This window comes from Lucilia sericata, unplaced genomic scaffold (genome assembly GCF_015586225.1).
Source record: "Lucilia sericata isolate MDLA Ls3-8-SP2 unplaced genomic scaffold, ASM1558622v1 Contig000123F_arrow, whole genome shotgun sequence".
NCBI lineage: Eukaryota > Metazoa > Arthropoda > Insecta > Diptera > Calliphoridae > Lucilia > Lucilia sericata.
Window position 1 is genome coordinate 181,720 of NW_023994155.1, and position 21,515 is coordinate 203,234.

The following is a 21,515-nucleotide window of genomic DNA, read 5'->3' on the forward strand; positions in this document are numbered from 1 at the left end:
AATTTCTTTAGATTTTTGGTGAAATTTTGAATTTCTGATAAAACTTCGAATTTCTGATGAAATTTTAAATTTCTGATAAAACTTAAAGTTTCTGGAGAAATTTTGAATTACTGGTAAAATTTTAAATTTCTAGTAATTTTGAATTTTTGGTGAAATTTCGAAATTATAGTGATATTTCGATTTTCTAGTGAAATTTCAAATTCTTAGCAAAGTTTCTAATTTGTACAGAAATTTCTAATAAGTTCGAATTTCTAGTAAAATTCCGGATTTCCACTGAAGTTTCGAATTTCTAGTGAAATTTTAAATTTATAGTTTAATTTTAAATTTCTAGTGATATACCCAATATCTAGTGAAATTTTGAATTTCACTACAAATTGATGTCAGTGGCCTCAATGTATAAACAAACTGGCAACTCTTAGTGGAAGAATTCAAAACCAAAGTAAGTGTCAAAATACAAACAATGGCGTATAACAGTTAAACAGCTGTTTCACCACGAACAACTAAAACAACAAATTATAGTCGTCCCAAAACAGTTTCTTCTACACTCAGTTTGTGTGTGTTTTTTCATTACAATAGTCATATTGAAAATATATATTATAGCAAAAAAACAAAGATACGAAAAAAGAAACTAGTTGAAAAAAAAAAAAATAATTCAACCTTTAAGCAAGAAAGAAACAAAAATTAAGAAGAAATATTCGATTTTTTCATTTGTAATATTAAGAGAAAAATAATTGCTGCTAAATAAAGTTTAAAAATTATAAAAGTTTGCAACAATACGGTTGAAAAAAGAATTTGTTAAAAGGGAAAAAAAGTGAATTTTTTATATAAAGCAAAACAACGCAATTAGACAAAGAAAGAAGTTTTTTCTTCATACGTTTGCTGGGCGAAAAAAGTATAATAAAGAAAAAAACAAATTTTTGGTTTTAATTTAAAAAAAGAAAAGAAAAAAAAGGAAATTAACAAAAAATTTAAACGCAATAAAAATTATAAAAAGAATTGCAAGAGGAAATGATTAAGATTTTTTAATACAAATTTTCAAAAATCCCCGAAAAAGTTTTTGCAAAATATGTGTAATAAACAAAGAAAATTGCTTTAAATTTATAAGCAAAAATGAAATTTAATTAATTTGTTAAAGTGTTAATAATTTGACGAAAACTATACATAATTAATAATAGGCCTATAAAAAAGTGTTAAGAAAAACGAACGAAAAAAAAAAACATCAAATCAAAATATTTTGCTGTGTTGTACAACAACAATAAGAAAGAAAAAACTACTTTACATTTTATTCTCTTTCCTTTCGTTATTAATTCTGTTATACGAAGACTACTTTTTTAATATAAAAACTCAACTCGCGCTTTGTTGTTATTTTTCTGCCTATTTTGACCGCGCTGCTGACGTTCTAATTGTTTTTATTTGTATTTTTTCCATTACACTTTTTCCTCTTCAAATTGGTCGGTAGTAGTATAGAGACAGTGTTGCCAGTGTTTTTTCAACATTTACCGTCTTATCATGTAACAAAAGTCGCTGAAAAATCAAGACTACTAAAGAATAGACTATATACATAACTATAGAATAGTTTCGACTATAGACTAGTCTTATAGACTAGATTATAGACTGGTCGCGTAGTTTAAAAGCGCGAAATGCTTTAAAATCGTGGAACGCGTTGCCGCCTCAACGCTTCCTATGTACTTTTAACTTAACATTTTATCTGCGCACAGCAATTTGTTTTGTTTGTTTGTTGTAATTATTGTTTTGTTTTTCTTTTAATATTTTTGCTTTTCTATAACATTATGTCTGTGTGTTTGTTTGTTTGTTTTACAGTGTGTGCGAGAGCTGTTAAATGAAAATTGCAGTAATTTTTACAAATATTTTTTTTCACAAGTCTTATTAATTTCTTTTGAAGTGAAAAGTTATTAGAAAAAACTTTAATTAATCGTGTTAATTAATTAAACAAGGTAAGTGTATAAAATTTTGCATAAAATTATTAATAGCTTATGATGAATAAGCCAATATCTAAAAAAACATTTTATATTTTTCTCTTAAATGTCATTTTAAAGATTTCTTTTGTTTTCTTTTACCACCTACCCCCTTCTTTTATATTTCCTTTACTGTTTATTTCATTAGATTCTTTAGAACCAATACCTATAGATGTATTTAAATTATTAAGTAAATGTTTAAAATTTCCTCATAATTTTGTTAATTTCATTTAGTCAGAATGAAATTACAATAATTGCAATTGCATTTCATTTTGTTGTTGTTTTCATGCATTTTTTTGTTGCCATAGTAGGGATTGCCATATGTGTTATGAAAAACTACCTTCAGTTAGCGCTACCAGATGTAATTTTCTTTAAATCCAGCGTTTTCGTAAACTGCAAACATTTGTTACAAGAATTTGTTAGTTAATTTTCTTGTTTTGAATTTACAAGAAATTATATTAAAATTAGTCAAAAAAGTATAGACCCTCAAGTCTGAAACCCATGAAACTAAAGCCCCGGTTTCGTTAAAAATACCTTCTGCATCCCTCTCTTTTATCTTCCTTCTTCTTAACATCTTATTGGAGTATTTCATCGATTATATTACAAACATACTTGAAGCGTTTACTTCTTTATGATTAATTGACACAAATTGAAGTTTTGAACTGTAAAAGAATTGTGAATCTAACTTCACTTACTAATAAGGAACCGAGATCTTATTGAAATTACCCTTTATTTTGTATCCTTGAAATGTTTTATTGAATTTCGACAAATGTTTTGCTACTATAGTAACTATAGCTCACCAACTTGTGCGGATTCGAGACTGGAAGATCATGCTGTCTACGGACAATGTATATTGGGTGACACTTGGGGTTCGTGTTAAAAATAAACTCGTAACTGTAAATTTTATCGGTTCCACAACTCAAGTTTTTCAATATCGTCATTCTGCATCCTCTTATTTTCATTTATCTCCTCTTAAAGTAATGTTTTAGTTCACGTATGGAAAGGATTATTATATTTTTCTTTTGAATTAGCCTCTCCTAAAGATCGTTAACTTCCAGCTAAACTGAAGAATGATTGTCAGCTGTAGATATTGAAATGTTCATTGGGACAAGGGATCTCTATAACTTAGATAATTAAAAATCTTCTCTATAGGTCGCTTCTAGACTCTGTTATATCACAATGAACATACGAAAAGATCTAAGATCAGTTAATTATTATTTAATAATTATAATACACAAATGATCAAGGCTTCCAATTTGAATGAATTGTAATCGGGAGGAGCACTTTTGTGTTAACATGGAATACTAATATATCATACTAACCAGGAGAGTATTTTGTTGTTCAAATCTTCTCCTTGGAACACTAGGGAACATAAATCAGTACGATTCCTCAATTATGTCTTAGTAAACAGTTTAATACTAAGCATTCACGAAATCTTATTAATCTCCAAAAAGACATTCAAATATGTACTAAAATCACACATAGAAAATAGTTAGTAAACATATGAGTGCTTTACGGAACTGACAAATGCTAGAGCTTTTCAAATAATATCAGTTCACATACTGCAATTTTCTACAATTGTTATAAATCTTTTTTGTTTCTCTAAAAAAAAAACGATAAATACGTGAATATAATCATGGCTATTTTTATTTTCCTACAGTTATATATTTTCATTATATATTTCTTTAATTGATAATTCATATTTGCAATAATCAACAAAACGACCCCTCTGGGTAGATGACTGCACCAATGCAGCCGCTCCAAACAACAGCAGCAGCAGGTACACAAAACAATATGCAAGTATCATGTATGAATTACTAATAATATTCATTAAATAATGATGATGATGAGATGTACATATATGCATTCGTTGTTATTATAAACAATTTCTTTCTATAACAAACCGACATCAAAAAAATAATAACAAAAAAGTATAATAAATAAATTTATATACTTTTATTTTTGCCATACATGTTTATATGTATGTAGAATATTATTTGTTGATTGGTTTATCTGTTTGTGAACCCTCGATGGCTTGTAACCCACTTAAAAATGTATTCATTTCAATTTAGCACAGACATACATACATACTTACACTCAAACAACGCCACACCAGCGAAACGAGGCAAGTAAATAAAAAATCCAACAAAGAAAATAATATTAATAACGATGAAAATAAAGCTGGAGTATCTCTATATTTATAAGACTCACTGACTACAGCAGTCGGGCTGACTGACAGACTAAATGTGCATATGTACCTAAATATATATACACACATATAGTCATCCGTATACTGTTTTTTTCTTAACTTTACTTTATTTTCATTATTTTTGTTATTGTTTTTAACTGATAATTTCATTTAAAATGAAAGAAAGACGAGAATAAAAAGAAAATTATAAATAAAAAGTTTTGAAATATTTTTTAAAATCTACTAAATAACTATTAACACTTTTTGGAAATATGGATGATTTATTTGTTAAAAATGTTAATCTGGTAACTCTTCGAATAAACCGTTAAATGTAAAGATAGTGCTGCCACAACTATTTATAAATTACCAATAATAAATATGCAGCTGCCATATGATTTAAAGGATTATACGTTTTCGGGGATTAAGTGAAAAGTGTATGGATTGTTGAAAGTGTCCTACAGGAAAATAAATCTTTTATCAGCGCTGTTAGAGCATTTAAGTAAGTTTGCTTAATGCTTAAGAGAGAAGAAAAACTTTGATCAGATGGAAATAGACTGATTCAATTTTAAAAAATTTAACGAGTGTATCTTTTGATAGCGTGTAAAGTGAATGACATAGGGTGGGTCTCTCGATTACTGTTGATCAATTAATCGTATTAGGGTCGAATCTCGAAGGAAAAAGGTGCGGGTCTAACAGAAGTGTATCTCTATCCAATATCACGATGACGAATGATAAAATGGCAATATACTCCGACGTAATGGTAATTTATTCGGTGTTTCCACAAAGTATCACGTTTGGCAAACGGTTTCTTTAACAGTCGTTGTGAAAACAGTCTTAGATTACATTTACTGTGCAGATTAGTTTCACAACATTACATTGGATGGATGGTCATGAAGTATTCTATCTCTCTGTCTGCTGATTAAATCAGTTAAGAAATTGGATAAGATGGTGTTTTCAAAAAACAGATGCATGGTTTTACAAAGAAGCTCGGAACTGTGGGTCCTATATTTTAACATCGTTATTCTCCTTCCTCTTGTACTACTCATTTACCAATCTGCTGATGCCAAGTTTTACTTGGGTTGTCTAGTTGATTTATCGAATTTTATCACGAATAGAAATGTTTGTTATCTGGGAAAACCAATCCTTTTAATATGGCCAAACAATAGGAATCAGAGGAGCTGAAGAGGAGCAAGAATGACAAACTCAACAGTAGGCTACAGATTATGGACTACACAGCTTAAGATAATGATCTTTTAATGTTGCTGATTAAGTTTGAAGATAAAATAATCTTTGACCGTAATGGATGCTTTTGGTCAGATTTTGTATTTAGTAAAGCAGCTATGAGTCTAGCAATTGTCTGTGAGAGATTGTGCAAGATAATGTTGAAAAAGGTTCGTTGGGTGACACTTAGAACATCTAACAGTAGTTTCTTAAGCATTTTAAGGCCTAAAATATATCGAAGTACGGACTTCCGTGATTCTTCTATTCTCCTATATAAATTCCACAAAAATGCTGTGCACCTCCAAGTTATTCGTATTCACAACCATTTGGATTTCAAAGTGGTTAAAGATGTAAAGATCTGGTAAAGTTTCTATACTTGTGATCAGAGGGAAATTGGAAGACAAAAACTCTTCTTGTAGTAGATCAATATGCATTGGTGGTGTAAAATATTGCATAATACTGATCAACTTTTATACTAAACATTATTTTAGTACTTATCTACTTGTGATGATTTGTGAATGTATTGGTATCCTATGAAATCAAAATCATTAATCTCAGAAAGTCCAGTTATTGACTTACGATACTTCTTCTCATAAGAAGTTTTTGTGGTTGTTACAATGTGGTCAATCCATACGTCGATTTGCTGATTCCAATAGGTTTTCCAATAAGAAATCTAAACAAATTTCTAACAATAGCTGAAATTGTGACCATCATGCATGATCAGATCATAGAATTTTGGACATTTTGTAAGTAATAAATAAAACCTTTTCTTTTTCTAGTAAAAAAAATCAAAATCCCGGAAAATATAGTAGATTTAATGCCTTAAGTTATAGTTATAATAATTGCACTTAACTTTGTGTCTATTTTAAATCGCCATAAAGACCTGCTATTAAAAATTATAAGCGCATTAGTCATACTAGTGACCATTAAGTTAATAATATGAAAATAATAACAACAAAAAAGTGTCTAAATTAAAAACATTTAAGCACACTTAACTTTAAGAGTAGAAATATTTTAAAAAGTAAGACTAAGACAAAGAAAATGTTTCTATACAATTTGTTATTAGTGTTACCTTCTTCTGAGAAGAGCATGTTTGTTCTTGTTGTTTAAAAACAATACAAAAAAGAAGAAACCACTAAAATTTCTACAAAAAATACTATTAACACATATTGAGAATATATAGTATTTCCACACATGTTGAAATCAGACAACAAAGGATCCTCTAACAGCAACACTAACAAAAAAACAATAACAAAAACTAAACGTATACTTTTTGAAAAGATAGATAGATACTCACTCCGACTTGCACTTGATATTGTCCCATTAAACGTCATTAATAAATTGACATAGAAACCAGGGATGCCAGATATTAATAATAAATATCATAAATGCTAAATTGAAAAATTAGTTTTTTTATTAAAATGTAATTTGAAGATTTTTTATGTTCTTAATTTGAATATTTATATTTCTAAAATTTTTCTAGGAATTTGGTGAACTATCTATCACTTTCTTTTGTATCATTCTTTCTGCAATATTTTTGCACACTTGCTCGTTGATAATTTTAAATCGCGTTTTAATAGTTTTCTTACTTATTTTTTATGATTTAAGTAGAAATTTACCCAGATTAAGTTTATTATAGGGAATTTTTAGTTCCTTTTCTTACCTTTCATCATCTGGTAGCCCTTTTTGGATAATTGAAAATGCAATACAGATGCATTTGAAAAGAGAGCAGGTAGTGATATCGATGGTAAATTGTTAACTAAATAGCGCATAAGCGGTACTAAAATTGTACTAATACACGTATTAAGTACTTTTTTTAGATATGAAAATAAAGACGGTTATTTTTGAAAATTAACAGAGTTGAAAAAGTCATATATTCCGGTTAAAATTATTTATTAATGGTGATTTTATTGCCAGACCTTTAATCTAAAATTCTACAGAAAGGAATAAATCTGTAATTTTCTGGATACATAGGAAAATTCAGTATGAATTCATTTCAAGAGTATAGATATAAATACATACATATATAACGCTTCGATTATACGACCGGAAACGTTGGAATAGCGGCAACTTTGAATAGTTGAAATAAAATATCTTTATCTATCTATCTATCTATCTATCTATCTATCTATCTATCTATCTATCTATCTATCTATCTATCTATCTATCTATCTATCTATCTATCTATCTATCTATCTATCTATCTATCTATCTATCTATCTATCTATCTATCAATCTATCTATCTATCTATTTATCTATCTATCTATCTATCTATCTATCTATCTATCTATCTATCTATCTATCTATCTATCTATCTATCTATCTATCTATCTATCTATCTATCTATCTATCTATCTATCTATCTATCTATCTATCGATCTATCTATCTATCTATCTATCTATCTATCTATCTATCTATCTATCTATCTATCTGTCTGTCTATCTATCTATCTATCTATCTATCTATCTATCTATCTATGGACTTTTTGGTTTAAAAATGAGAAATTACAATTTTCAAAATCATTTCTGTTTTCAAACAATCTCAACTTTTTAGATATTTTTTGCAATCTTTCCCCCCATAATTCAATATTAGACATCTGGCAACTTCACCGTTTTAAAACACTTGGTACATTTTTGTGTTAAACCTTAACAAAAAAGTACCTGAACTAAATAAAATTTTTATATATTTTAGCAGGTAGCATACTAGTAGTGGGTATAGCAACAACAATATATAATAATGATCTATACACACTAATGATCATCATGCTTTGTGATTAGTCTGATTGAGAAGTTGTGACAGAAAAGCAAATCAGTCTTAAAAGAGCAATTGCAAGTAAAAGTACGATTATAATTATATAGAAGTATCTGAATAAGTGTAGTCATAATTTTTAAAAGATTTTTTATTAAAATACACGTGTGCAATTTATAAATAAATAAAATACTACAACATAATTTATAAATAACAAACTATTACGTTTTATTGTATAAAGAAATGAAAATGGATTGAATCGAGAAAAACGAGCTAAATAGAAAAAAAAAATAAATAAACAAATACTTAAACAATATTAAAACTATTTAAATAAGTATGTATATAAATAAATTATTAATAAACAACATAATTAAATGCAAAACAAAATAATTGTTGAAAATAAGAAAGTAGTTTTAAAAATAGTGTTGAAAAAAGTGATGCAAATAGTGTTGGATATTTCAAAGCTAAAATTTATATTTTAAAAAATTATTAAATTAGCATAAAATCGTATAATTTGTGTTATTTTTGTTGGTAATTGTTCTAATTTTATTATTATTCTGTTGTTTTTGTTAGTCTGTTTTATGATTTCCTATAAATCCGACATCGGCTAGAAGAGTATAAATAACAAATTTAAAAGGTTTGGATAGTTTAAAAACTACTATTGGATATTTTCTATATATATCTTAAGTATTTTCTTAACATTCATAAATCAGCTGTTTCATTAATTTCTTTCACCCCCCTCGAATCTCTGAGGACCAACCACTGCTGTAGAGATTAAGTGTGTTCATTAATTGTGTGTGTGTAGTAAGTGAGTGAGTGTTTTTTATTATTTTGTTGTGATTAGTTTTTGTTTTCTTTGTTTATTATTATTTTTTCATTCCAAATCAAGACCAACGCGCAAAAACACGTTCTTGAAAATAATAATAAAATCGTAAAAAAAAACTTTGTTTGAAAAGTATTTGACTCGTGGTATTATATTTTTGTCTCTCTTATAGGTATCAGCTATTAGTTTGTTAAATAATAGTTTGTTTTTGTTTATATTTAAAATTATGTGTTTTTTTTTCGTATAAAAAAATGACGCTATAACTTAAGTTTTTGTTATCAGCAAAAATTTGCTTTTCTATTATGCACTACTATTTTAATTTATTTTTTAAATATTTTGTTATGAATAAAAATATATATTTTTTTGCCATAAATCCAGACATTGCAAAAACAACAATTTTTTCATTACAATAATAAAATAGTTTCTATAAAAAATGTTTTAAAAGAATATACTCTGTGTTATGTTTATAGGGAAATTAAAATTTATTACAATTTTAATTGTTTTAATGGAAAAAAAATATAATAATTGAAAAATTGTTTATAATTAAAGTCATATTAACTTAAACTGTCAGATTTACCGTTATTATCTGTTAATTACTGTGTGGCAACTTGTTATTAATAGAATTGCCACATTATTTTTAAAATGTTTCTACAATAGAAAGGTTTTATAGTTGAAACAAGAGGAGGACTTTTGTGATATTATTCACTTCTTTCCCCCAAAAATTAGATTATTTGGAAGGTGATTTATAGAACCTTAAGAGGGAAATCTAAATTTATCATTCTGCTAGTGATTTACCGACGTTTTTTAATAAAATAGTCGACTTCCACAAAAAGTCATTTTGTTCGAAAGTCGATTTATGTCCATAGATTTCTTTCGGATTTTATTTAGAAATTAAATTATTGAACTTTTTTACAAGAAAATCGGTTTTTTTCTACAATAAATCAATTGTTTGAAAGGTGATTTATAGAACCTTAATAATTCCTTAAATGTTTAAACGCCACTTTTTCTATTTCTATTGACCATAAGCATGCTCTTCTAAACAACATTAATACTCCATTATAAAGACCCCTTCTAAATTCCATTCTTCTTATCTTTTCAGTTTTAAAAATCTGTTGCCACTTTTTTGCTAGAGGTATAGAGTTACGACTCTTGCCTTGATGAAAACGAAAAAGCACCATAAAAAAACCTAAATGTTGGAAAACTAAATAAATTAAATGAAGGCTCATCACTCATAGCCCAAAACCACCAAAATAACCAAAAATATATAGAAGAAAAACAAATAAAAGAAAATAGAATTACAAACATAAACACTGCCAATACTCTCTACAATAATAAAACTTTGAATTGGTGACTTTAAAACAGTCACCGATCATCGACAGCTAGAAAATAAAAGCCTTAAGAAAGCTGGATCTTATAATTAGCACAACTTTTCAAATTTTCAAAATAATACCAATAAACGCAACGATAACGATAAAAACAGCAACAAAATGTTGTACGTTTTTCACGTCGACGTGGGTCGCATGCTAAATTTCGATATGACAGTAGCACTGTCCTCTGTCGAAAATCTCAAGGACACAATAGAACGTCTGCATAATATACCGGCCTCGAATATTGTGCTTTTAGTGAGCGGTGGTGAGATGTTAACACACACCACTCAAGTCTCATATTATTCTGCCGGCACCGATACAAATCCCATTTATATGTTCTTAACGGGAGATGTTAAATTGCCACCATCACTGGTGCCACCAGAAGCTGATTTGGATTTAAGGGAACAGGTGGAACGCAGCTTAGAGCTGCCAGCCGTTTATGATACGGTGGTAAAGAGGGCACAAATTGCTTTGCGCATGCATGATTTAGCGCGAGAGGAGGATCGTTTGTGTGAGCGTTTGGTACACGAACAGCATCTACAGCAGCAGGGTTGGTCGGCGGTGGTGGCTAATATGGAAGATTTGACCGAAGAGTTTCGTTGTCGCTTTCGAAATTTCTGCGAGGCTTTCGACAGACACTTGGAACGACGCTCTTCTTTTTTGGAACTTTTACGCAACTTCTCCGATGACTTGTCCAAACTCTCTCGCATACCCATATTGCCCGGTCTGATGTCATTAGCCGAGGCGGATTTTCATGGTTTTGACGAGTTCTTGGAGAACGATGATGTCTTCTCTAGATCAACAACTCAACAACAATCGGTATTAATGGCTGGTGCTAATGCGGCCGTGGCAAATGAGGAAGGCAGCGGAGAGGCTGTAGGTGCTGTAGGGGTATCAGGAGTTGCCGATAATTCGGAAGATAAAAGCACTTCCTCTACTTCCACTTCCCCCAATAAAAAACTGAAAATGGCCACTGAAACGAACGAGGAAAGGATCTCACAAACCTCCCAAACTTCTAACACATCAAATACAGCGCGCAGATTAAATTTGCTGCAGTGGATAACTTCTAAAGAGAACCACAATGTTCTTAGAACCATGTCAGACGAATGCATCCAAGGCCTGGCCACTTTCAATGAGGATGTCTACGAAAAGTTAAAGCAAGAAGTACAAAGTATTATAAAATTGGCCGAACAAAGTGACGTCAAGGAGATAAGAGGTTTGGGAGAACGCCTTTGCAAACTGGAAGAGTTCAAGTACAAAATCAAGAGCATGGTCAAAGATCAGCGAGAACTCTCGACCGCCTTTCAACAAAATCAAAATAGGGCCATAAATCTAAGAGATACTTCAATATTGCCCGATCTATGTGCCTCGCATCAGTCACAGTTGCTGGTAATGTTGCAGAACCACAAAAAGATACGTGAACATAGGCACTGCATAGCTAAAGCCAAGGATGAGTTGGGTGCTAATCTGCATGCCCGCCTCAAGCGTATTGTGTATATAGAAAATGCCATGAGCGAGTTTGACAATCGTTTGCTGTTCTATCATCGATGTCTGAGACGAGCCGAACGCCACATACACATTATAGATCAAATTCACCAGGCCCCCAATATGTATGTGGCCGCTGTGACCGAGGTAATGCGCCGCAAGATTTTCTCCACGGAATTCCGTTTGTGGGCCTCTAAACTGGCGGAAGATTTCGATTCTATACACAGTGAGGAAATGAAACGACGCCAGCAGTTTAACTGCAGCTTCGAAGGTCATTTTTTGAATATTCTATTCCCCGGTATGGCCGATATGCCACCAGCTTTCGCCAATGAAAATCCCCTCATATTCGATGCTCGTTTGCCCAACATTACCAGATCTGACATAGATGTGTTGACATCACACTTGCCCGAAATGGCCTCGCAAATACAGCTGCCCGACATGGAACCTGTGATATATTTTTTCGTCTCCCGTTCGGGCACACATCAGCGAGAACGTTTCGAAGAATTGCTCAAGCAAAAACAAAAACGAGCAACCGAAGAGTTAAAGCAAAATTCCGGAGAAGATGAACAATCAACGGCCATGGTAGTAAGCGGAAAAATGCCTTTAAACCCTAGATTAAGTGAGCTGCGCAAAGACGCTTCTGGCATGGCAGGCGGTGAAGAATCTGAAACAGATACCGAAACCGAATTTGAACAAGTTCCCCCCAATAGCCAGCAACAATCGGTGGCAACATCGACCAGTGAAAATCTGCAGCAGATTTCTACAATGACCAAAAGTACGGCCACGGATCAGTTGATCACCCAAAGTGTGGAGACTTTGACGGATGAAAATTCGGAAACGCTTCGAAATGAGGTGACTCACATGCGTGCTATGCTGGGAGCCATGTCCAAATTGGCATTGGAATGTATACATCTGGCTCGTGGCAATTTGCAAACTTTCCGTGAGGAATCCATCAATCAAAAGGAAGATATGCAAATGGAACTAGATACTATCAATGACAAATGGAATGTTTTGAAAATGCAATGTGAGGCCAGAGAGCAAGAACTCAGCCGGCAACAGGCCCAAAGAGAGCAGGAAATCTTGCAGCTAAGAGAAGAATTAGATAAACGAGATCAAGAGTTAAATCAAGAAAAGGACTTGAATCGTGAAATGTCTACCATGAAAATAAAATGCGCCACTTTGGAGGCCCAGCTGGAAGAGTTAAAAGAAAAAATGAAATGCCAAGAGGCGGAAAAAGAACAGGCCGTTTCAGAGGCCCGTGATAAACTCATACACGAACACAAAACTGAAATTGAGTCTTTAAGACAACGTTTCAAGCTAATGACTTCCATGGAACGTTCACCCTCGGATCTCAGCTTAGAAACGAATACGGATAATGTAATTGAAAAGCATATGCACGACACTATATTGTCTCAATTGCGCAGCGAATTGGAAGCTGAAAAAGAAAAGGCTATAACGGCCGCCATAGAAATGGAACGCTCCATATGGCAATCGAAAATATTCCCATTAAACTCAGAATCTGTGATGGCAAATGTCAGTATCCTTAAGGAAATGCTCGAGGAAAAGGAAAGGCAATTGGAACAATTGCGTGAAAAGGATCTCATGTTAACGAAAGAAAATTATCAATTAAAAACGCGCCTGGATGCGCTCACCAATGAAGAGGGCAATAGTTGGTTGAAAGAGAAAATCGATTATCTGAATAGAGACAAATGTCGTTTGGAGGAGGAACTATGTATGGAAAAATCTAAACGTCTAGAAATGGAAAGCTCATTTGCAGCTCTTAAAGGGTAAGTTGGAAAAGGGTGAAAGGATTATAGAAGAGCTGTTTCTAATATTTCTTTTATTATTTAGCTCTACTTACGAACAGTCGCCCCTGACACGTTCTAAATCCAGTGGCTCTAGTCATAAATTAATTGTTTTGGAGTCCTGTTCTAAGGGTGATTTAGTTTTGGTCGTATGGAGCATGCGTCACGGACAATTTATGGTCGTACAAGATTCGCCTAGTTTATATTTTGTTCATGGTGATAGTTTGCCTGCTATGAATTTGCGTTTGCCCCATGCCGGTGAGGAATCTACCATACCAATGCCTTATTATGCCATTGGACGGGTGGTAGAAAAGGAATATTGTCAAGCTAGAAAGGTAAGAGTTGGAATGATAGATAGATAGATAGATAGATAGATAGATAGATAGATAGATAGATAGATAGATAGATAGATAGATAGATAGATAGATAGATAGATAGATAGATAGATAGATAGATAGATAGATAGATAGATAGATAGATAGATAGATAGATAGATAGATAGATAGATAGATAGATAGATAGATAGATAGATAGATAGATAGATAGATAGATAGATAGAAAGATAGATAGATAGATAGATAGATAGATAGATAGATAGATAGATAGATAGATAGATAGATAGATAGATAGATAGATAGATAGATAGATAGATAGATAGATAGATAGATAGATAGATAGATAGATAGATAGATAGATAGATAGATAGATAGATAGATAGATAGATAGATAGATAGATAGATAGATAGATAGATAGATAGATAGATAGATAGATAGATAGATAGATAGATAGATAGATAGATAGATAGATAGATAGATAGATAGATAGATAGATAGATAGATAGATAGATAGATAGATAGATAGATAGATAGATAGATAGATAGATAAATAAATAAATAGATAGGTAAAATACAATTGAGAGCTTTAAAACATCTGAAATGCAGTTAGAAGTTTCTGAAAATTCAGATATACTTATGATATGGTGTAATTTCAATATTTTCACTTCTCTCTTTACAGGATGAAAACCGTTACCGTGTTAATAGAGGCTCGAAATTCTATCGCATCAAATTGACCCCTTTAGTCTCTAGACAGTCCTCCAGACGTGAACGTTTAGAATGTAAGAGTGTTTTGCTTTAACAAGATTTTAGTTTAACTAAAATATCTATTGAATTTTTGCCCCATCCCCTCTCTCTCTGTAGCATTTTCAACTTCAACTATAAGTCGTTCTATATCGCAATGTGAGTCTCATAGCGAAGCGTCGCAAGCTTCCTCCACCACCAACGCCGCCGCCACTGCAGCAGTAACTAGTACTAGTACTGCCATGGGCACTTCACCATCTTTAAGTGCCATAACTACTACATCGTCCGGCATTGGTAGTCTGCCCAAGGATGTAGTAGATGCCGCTGTTGCAAACACAACTACAATACCACTGGCCACATCACCCATTACCATTATAACAACAACAGCTAATAATCAGTCCGCTGCTGCTACGCCGGCGGCTATGCTAGCGTTTAAAGAGCGCACTATGAGCATAACCAGTGTTACGGAGGAGGATGATGAACCAGTGTCACTGTTAAGTGAACGTTGTCGCTATATTAGTGTCAGCGAAGAAGATGAAAATGTTTTAGCGGCCTCGGCCTCAAGTGGTGGTGGTGTGATGGAGGTCACTAATACTAATTTACAAACACAACAACCACAACAACAACAAACGACTGTGATAACAGAGCAGCCAACAGCTACAGCCAGCAAATTGGAATTAGATTTAATGTTGGCCTCTGCCGATATACAAAATAATGTAACAACAACAACAACAGCTGCAGCAGCAACCACAACTTTAACCACACAAGAGGACAGTGAAACTTTTGTTAGCACCACTACCAGCAGTAGCTTAGTGTTAGCCAGTGGTGTAGCACCACAAATTGTAGTCTCCTCCTCTACAGCCTCTACCACCAACACCTCTGCAGCTATATTTATACCCCCTTGCAATCAAGAAATGGCCGATAAAAGTTCACCCTCCATACCAACCTCTATTGGTACGACCAGTGAAGATTCGGATGAGTATAGATCTTTGGAACCTAAAGACGATACTGATTTTCCCATATCCGAATAGTGTTGAAATCAATTTAATTTAATTATAATTAATACTAATTGTAGACCATTTAGGAATGGGTAAAAACATTACTTTACGTTTTTTTTGTTTCTTTTTTATTTTAAAATTTTTATTTTTTCTTTTTTTGGTTTTATATTTTATGAGAAGATACTATTATTAATATTATTATTATTACTACTATCCCTTTGTCAAACTATTAACACTAAGCTTGACCAAAAGTAACCACAAATAAAAAAATCAGTTAAAATTACCTTAAGCTAATAAATATTTAAAAAAATATATTTAAATTCGTGTCTTTGGAACGAAACAACAAATTCTACAAATAAAAATAAAAACATACTCTCTCTCTCTCTCTCTCACTTTGAATGTTGTGCTGCTAATCCTTCAATGTTTTAAATGTAAAACAAAAACTTACAATAAAACCATAAAGAAATTTAAAGAAAAAAATTTATATTTATAAATAAACTAATAATAAAGAAACTGATATAAGAAATAAAGAAAAACTAATTTATCTTAAACAATTTACACACATTTAAATTTCTCCCCAGGATAAGACAAATTTAAGAAATGTTTCTTTTCTTTCTAATTTAAAAATTAAAAATTTTCAATTTGTTTTTATTAAAATTTGAACAAATTCTTATATTAATTGGCTTATATTTTTTATAATACATTTTACAAAAAAATCAGTTTATTAACTTTTTTCTTTTTATTATTTTTATTTTAAAATGTATTTTTATATTTATAAATTACGAAAAATTCTCGAACGAACTGAAAAAAACAAAAATATTTGCTTTAAAATTTTGAAAATTTTATTTAAAATATGTTTTATTATATAAAAACATAAATTTTGTATTACTTTTCAAAAAAAAAAAACATTATTAAAATTGAAAAATAAATACTTTCGATTAATGTAAACAAACACACACAATTAAAGGTAAAATTAATTTCAAATTGGCTGAAGTTTTAAACAAATACTTGCTATAATAACAAATCTATTCTATAAATCGTATTTTTAACTAAACAAAATCGAAAATTCAAAGTCGACTATTTTATCACAAAGTCGACTTTCTTGTAAGAAAAAAGTCAAAATAAGACGAAAACTAGGAAAATTTGGATGTTAAAATTAATTAAAAAAAGATTTGTCTGATTACGGAGGGACATATTTAGAACATTCGTATACTTATAAAGAACTAATATATCATATAGATTAGTCTTTTAATTACCTTTCTTTTGGTATACATATTATATATCTATAAAGTATAGCATATGAATTGTATTAAAAATTCTAGACAAATCATAAGTTATTTATAGAACTAATGTATGTATATCAAATGGAAGATATTTCGACGAATACCTTTCTTTTGGATATACATAGCATTCGAATTATATTCCAAATTTGAGAAAAACATGAGTTTTCTCAGAATTTTCATCTTAGCTTCGTAGTTTATGAACCGATTTGGCAAATTTGAAATAACAAAACATATCTGATAGAATAATTGAAGATTTGGATACCAAAGATATCTGCGGTCTCTAGAATATTGTTTTTACCAGATTGACGCATAGGATTCAGAATATACTATAGTCGCAAAATCCCACGTCAAAAGATTCTTCGCACCAGAACGAGGAATAACGACCAAGGATTGGCTAATCGGCTATCCCGACCAATCACGTATCGGTGTAGCCAACAACGGACATTAGAATCTGGAGTTCTTTAGTATAAACAGAAAGTCGACTTTTCGACTTTTTGCAATGTATAAAAAGACGACTATCCTACTTTTTTATATTAGTATTCATCAGGACAAATAAGCTTTAGTTAAAAAAAGCCGCGTTATCGTCATATTTGATAAGTTATAACTAGGCGAAGACATTTACTATATAAAGTATGTGATGTCATATGAATTGACTAATCTGTCGACTTTAATATAAAGGTCTAACTTCTGTTATATCTTCTTCCCTTTTCAATATATCTTAGAGCTTAGCACATGAATAAATAGGATTTTCAGATGATTAGACTTTCAGATGACATAACAGAGTTTATGAAAAATGCTTTTTTGGCCTCAAATATGACCAAAAACGCGATTTTGAAACGTCATGACACGATATCTAGAAAATCTGATGTTATGGAAACATTTTGAGTTCATATTCGGATCTTTCCTTGAGAAGAGTATATTTTGGTTTCTGAGTTTCGACTTTTTACAAATTTTGTTCGCCTGTGTAATTATAGTAATGAAATCATCCCGAATTGAATGTGAGAAGGTTCTATAAACAAATTTTTCGTTATGAAAACATTCTTTCTCAAAATTTATTTAAAATTTTTATTAAAAACTAAACATTTTTTTGTTACCCCATAATTTTCAATAAAGTTTTGAATATTTTGTAGGTTTTTATTTTATAATTTTATAAAAAATGTTTAACAAACTTAAATTTGTCTTATCTCTGGCTAAAAATAACTAAAGTAGTTAAATTAAAAAAGTAATAATAAAAAAATAAATAAATAAAACAACTCTTTTGTCCAATTTAAACTAAAAACTAAACCCTTAAAAAGATAAATAAAAAGTAAACTAATAAAAAATAGTAATAGACGAAGACATTCAATAAAATAATTTTAATAATTTTTTAAATAAAACTAATTATTTTTCTGTTAAAAAACAAAAGAAAAATTCTTAAAAAAAAAACACTTAACGAAAACTTAAAACACCTAGACAACAACAAATCACTAATTTTAGTAAATAAAAAATTCTTTCTAAAAGAGTTTTTAATAATTTTACACGGAAAAAATTTAACACTTTCAACACCCAATAAAAACACTTTTTGTCGAAAAAAAAAGGAAAACTAAAATAAAATACAAACTACAACAACACTACCCATCAAATAATAAAAATACAATTTAGTTTTTAAAAAACAAATATATACTAAACACTTTCTTTTTCTACATTAAATTTAGTTTTAACAAAATTTCTAAAAATAAAACTAATTATAGAAATTTATTATGAAAAAAACATAATTTGCTTTTAATATAAAAAACAAAAATAGGAAACCGCAAAAAATACAAGAAATTTATTTAAATATTGAAATATTATATAAAAAATAATACATTTTTAATTATTAACAAAAAAAATATATATTAAACAAAAGTGATAATTTTTTCATAAAAAAAAAAAATTAAATTTGAGTTATTTTTCAATTATTATATAGAAATTAAAAAGAAAAATATATATATATTTTCAGAAAATAATAAAAAGAAATATATATTTGAAATTTAAAAAAAAGAAGGAGAAAAATGTAAATAGTTTTTAACCTGGAATAAAGTTTTCATTACTTTTTTTGATTTTACATCATAATATTATGTCGTTTGCAAGGAAGTAAGTTTAATATTAATAAATTGAAAGTAATAAAAAATTGTGTAAATATTAAAAATTAAAGAAAAGGAAACAACAACAATTTAAAAATTATATTTGCTTTAAATTTAATTAAAAAAATAAACCAATAAACAAAAAAATTGTAAAAGCGAAAAAAAATCAAATAAAAAATAAATATTAAATGATACATTTTTGGTAAATTGTTATTTTTATTTACGAACAAATGTTCAATATTTTATGAGTCAAATGATTTTTGCCGAAAAGAGTCAAAGCATATAAGATACCTAAAACGTCGACTATTTGATAAGAAAAAAAATATCTTTCCCTTTCTTTTGCAAATTTTCCCAAAACAAACAAAGAAATTAAGGTTTTACATTACATTACTTGTATTTTTTATTGCTATAAAAAGATTCATAATTCTAAAAAAAACGAAATATCAATTAAAGCATGAAAATTATCGTAAACAATTTAAATTACAAAATTTTTGTATATAAAGATTGATATCAATTATGTGTAGTATATAATAGCTGGTTATATACAATACAAAAAAAAAAAACGAAAAAGGAAATTAAAAATAAAATTGCTTTATCAATGTTGTTGACGTATAATATGAGGATGACTATCACTAGTTAATTGTACGGTAAACTCATGTCCCGAATCATCGGAGACAACAGTTTGTTGGGGTAGTAAATTTTTAACGGTTTGCTGATGCGTTATTGTACTCAAATGCTGATCCAATTGATGTTTACGTGAAAAGGTTTTATTACAAGGAATGCAACTGTAAGAAAAAAGAAAAATAAGAAATAAAAGGAATTTGTTTATAAAGTATTTCTTGTTATACTAACGGAAATGGCTTTTCTCCTGTGTGTGTTAACATGTGATTCTTTAAGACATTCGAATAAGTAAAGGATTTGCCACAGGTTTGACAAACAAAAGGTCTTTCATTTGTATGTATTCTGTAATAAATATAAATCAATTTTGTTTTATTTCGTCCAGTTTTTTGTTATATATAGAAAATACCTTTCATGTTTAATATTTGTACTGCGATCGGCAAATGTACGACCACAAAAACGACAAACATAGGGTTTTTCACCCGTATGTATGCGTATATGACGGCCTATTTCTGAGGGACAGGTAAAGTGTTTGCCACAAATTCTAAAAAAAATGAACCATGTTTTTAATATAAAAAAATTGAAACATTTTTAAAGCCTTTACACTTACTCGCATTCAAATGGTTTCTCTGCTCTATGACGTCTCATGTGCATATTTAATAGACTACGTTTCGAATAGATATTGCCACAAATTTCACAAATATTTGTTTCAGATTCTGTTTCATTTTTCTTGCGTCCCCTACCACGTTTAACCTTTTCTTTACTGGCATCTTCTTTTTTTGACGGTTCCTGTTTTTCTTTTTAAGTTTCGGTTGTGGTTTGACTTTTTTGGGTATCGAGACAAATTCACCATCAAATATTTTCTCTTCATCATCATCCGAGTCACTGTCATCTAAATGTTCTTCACCATCAATTTCATCCAAATCGATTTCTTCAATGCCAAAAAATTCATTATCATCATCATCACCACCACCACCAGGCATATCATTTATAAATTCGGCTTTTGTATCATTTATATCATCGAAATCGACTTCTTGACCTTCTATATAATCGGGTCGTAAATCGAAAAACATTTCATCTTCTGCCTCGTCCTCATCTTCCTGGTTATGCTTTTGTTTAGCTTGACTTGAAGAGGCCGCAATCTCCAATGGTTCTGTTTTCATTTCAGACTAAAATGTTTAACACAATTCTTTAATAATTTATATGTTTTCCTATTATACAATACCTTACCTTAACAATAGCATCCAAAAGAGCATGTTCACTGGCCTGGCACAGGGCACGAAACTTGTAGGAAGTATTCAAAGAGGCCAAACATTGTAAACAAATCATTTTGGGAAATTCTTCATGATGTTTGAGCTAAAAAAATTATATGAATATTTAAATAAATTACTGTTTCTTTTCCCGTAATTACAGTCTATTTACCACTATGCCTCCACATTCCTCAATGCGCTGTACTATTTCAGCACAGCGTGCATTTTTCTCATCGAACAATGGTTGCATTCCCGAACGTCCTTTATCTTCTTGTAAACAAATTCGACACAGCTTGCTGACCGGCATTGTTCGCACAATGTTTTGTTTTCTTAGTTAACTTTTGTTAGTTTTAATATTACAATAATTTAATATTATTATTTGTAAAAACAAATTGTGTTATTTTACTCTAAAAATAATAAAGCAAATCAATTTATGTTCTAAGAAGCCAGACTGTTTTCTGATTTATAATATTGCCGTACCTAAAGGAAATTCCTAAGAAGGTATTTTTAAATATAACAAATAAAATATTTTTAGTTAAAAAATAATGTTAAAAAACAATTTTAAACATTTT

At 30.1% G+C, this 21,515-nt stretch overlaps 2 protein-coding genes across 3 annotated transcripts; one reads left to right on the forward strand and one right to left on the reverse strand.

Moving 5' to 3' along the window:
- The first annotated feature begins 548 nt into the window (after window positions 1–548).
- LOC119600857 (RB1-inducible coiled-coil protein 1) lies at window positions 549–15,979 on the forward strand. 2 transcript variants are annotated; one of them, XM_037951435.1, is made up of 6 exons: window positions 549–892; window positions 1,822–1,955; window positions 10,058–13,597; window positions 13,662–13,950; window positions 14,631–14,730; window positions 14,813–15,979. In XM_037951435.1, exons 3-6 carry the CDS (start codon window positions 10,446–10,448, stop codon window positions 15,721–15,723), a joined length of 4,452 nt encoding a protein of 1,483 aa, XP_037807363.1. In that variant the 5' UTR covers window positions 549–892; window positions 1,822–1,955; window positions 10,058–10,445; the 3' UTR covers window positions 15,724–15,979. The 2 variants fall into 2 exon arrangements, with proteins under 2 accessions (XP_037807363.1, XP_037807364.1); XM_037951436.1 differs by lacking the exon at window positions 1,822–1,955.
- Window positions 15,980–19,432: 3,453 nt separating this feature from the next.
- LOC119600855 (transcription factor Ouib-like) lies at window positions 19,433–21,395 on the reverse strand. The gene is given in 7 exon segments (XM_037951433.1): window positions 19,433–19,860; window positions 19,928–20,038; window positions 20,103–20,237; window positions 20,304–20,461; window positions 20,464–20,862; window positions 20,924–21,049; window positions 21,116–21,395. Coding segments are annotated over 7 exon segments (1,254 nt in total). The 5' UTR covers window positions 21,251–21,395; the 3' UTR covers window positions 19,433–19,670.
- Window positions 21,396–21,515: the final 120 nt, after the last annotated feature.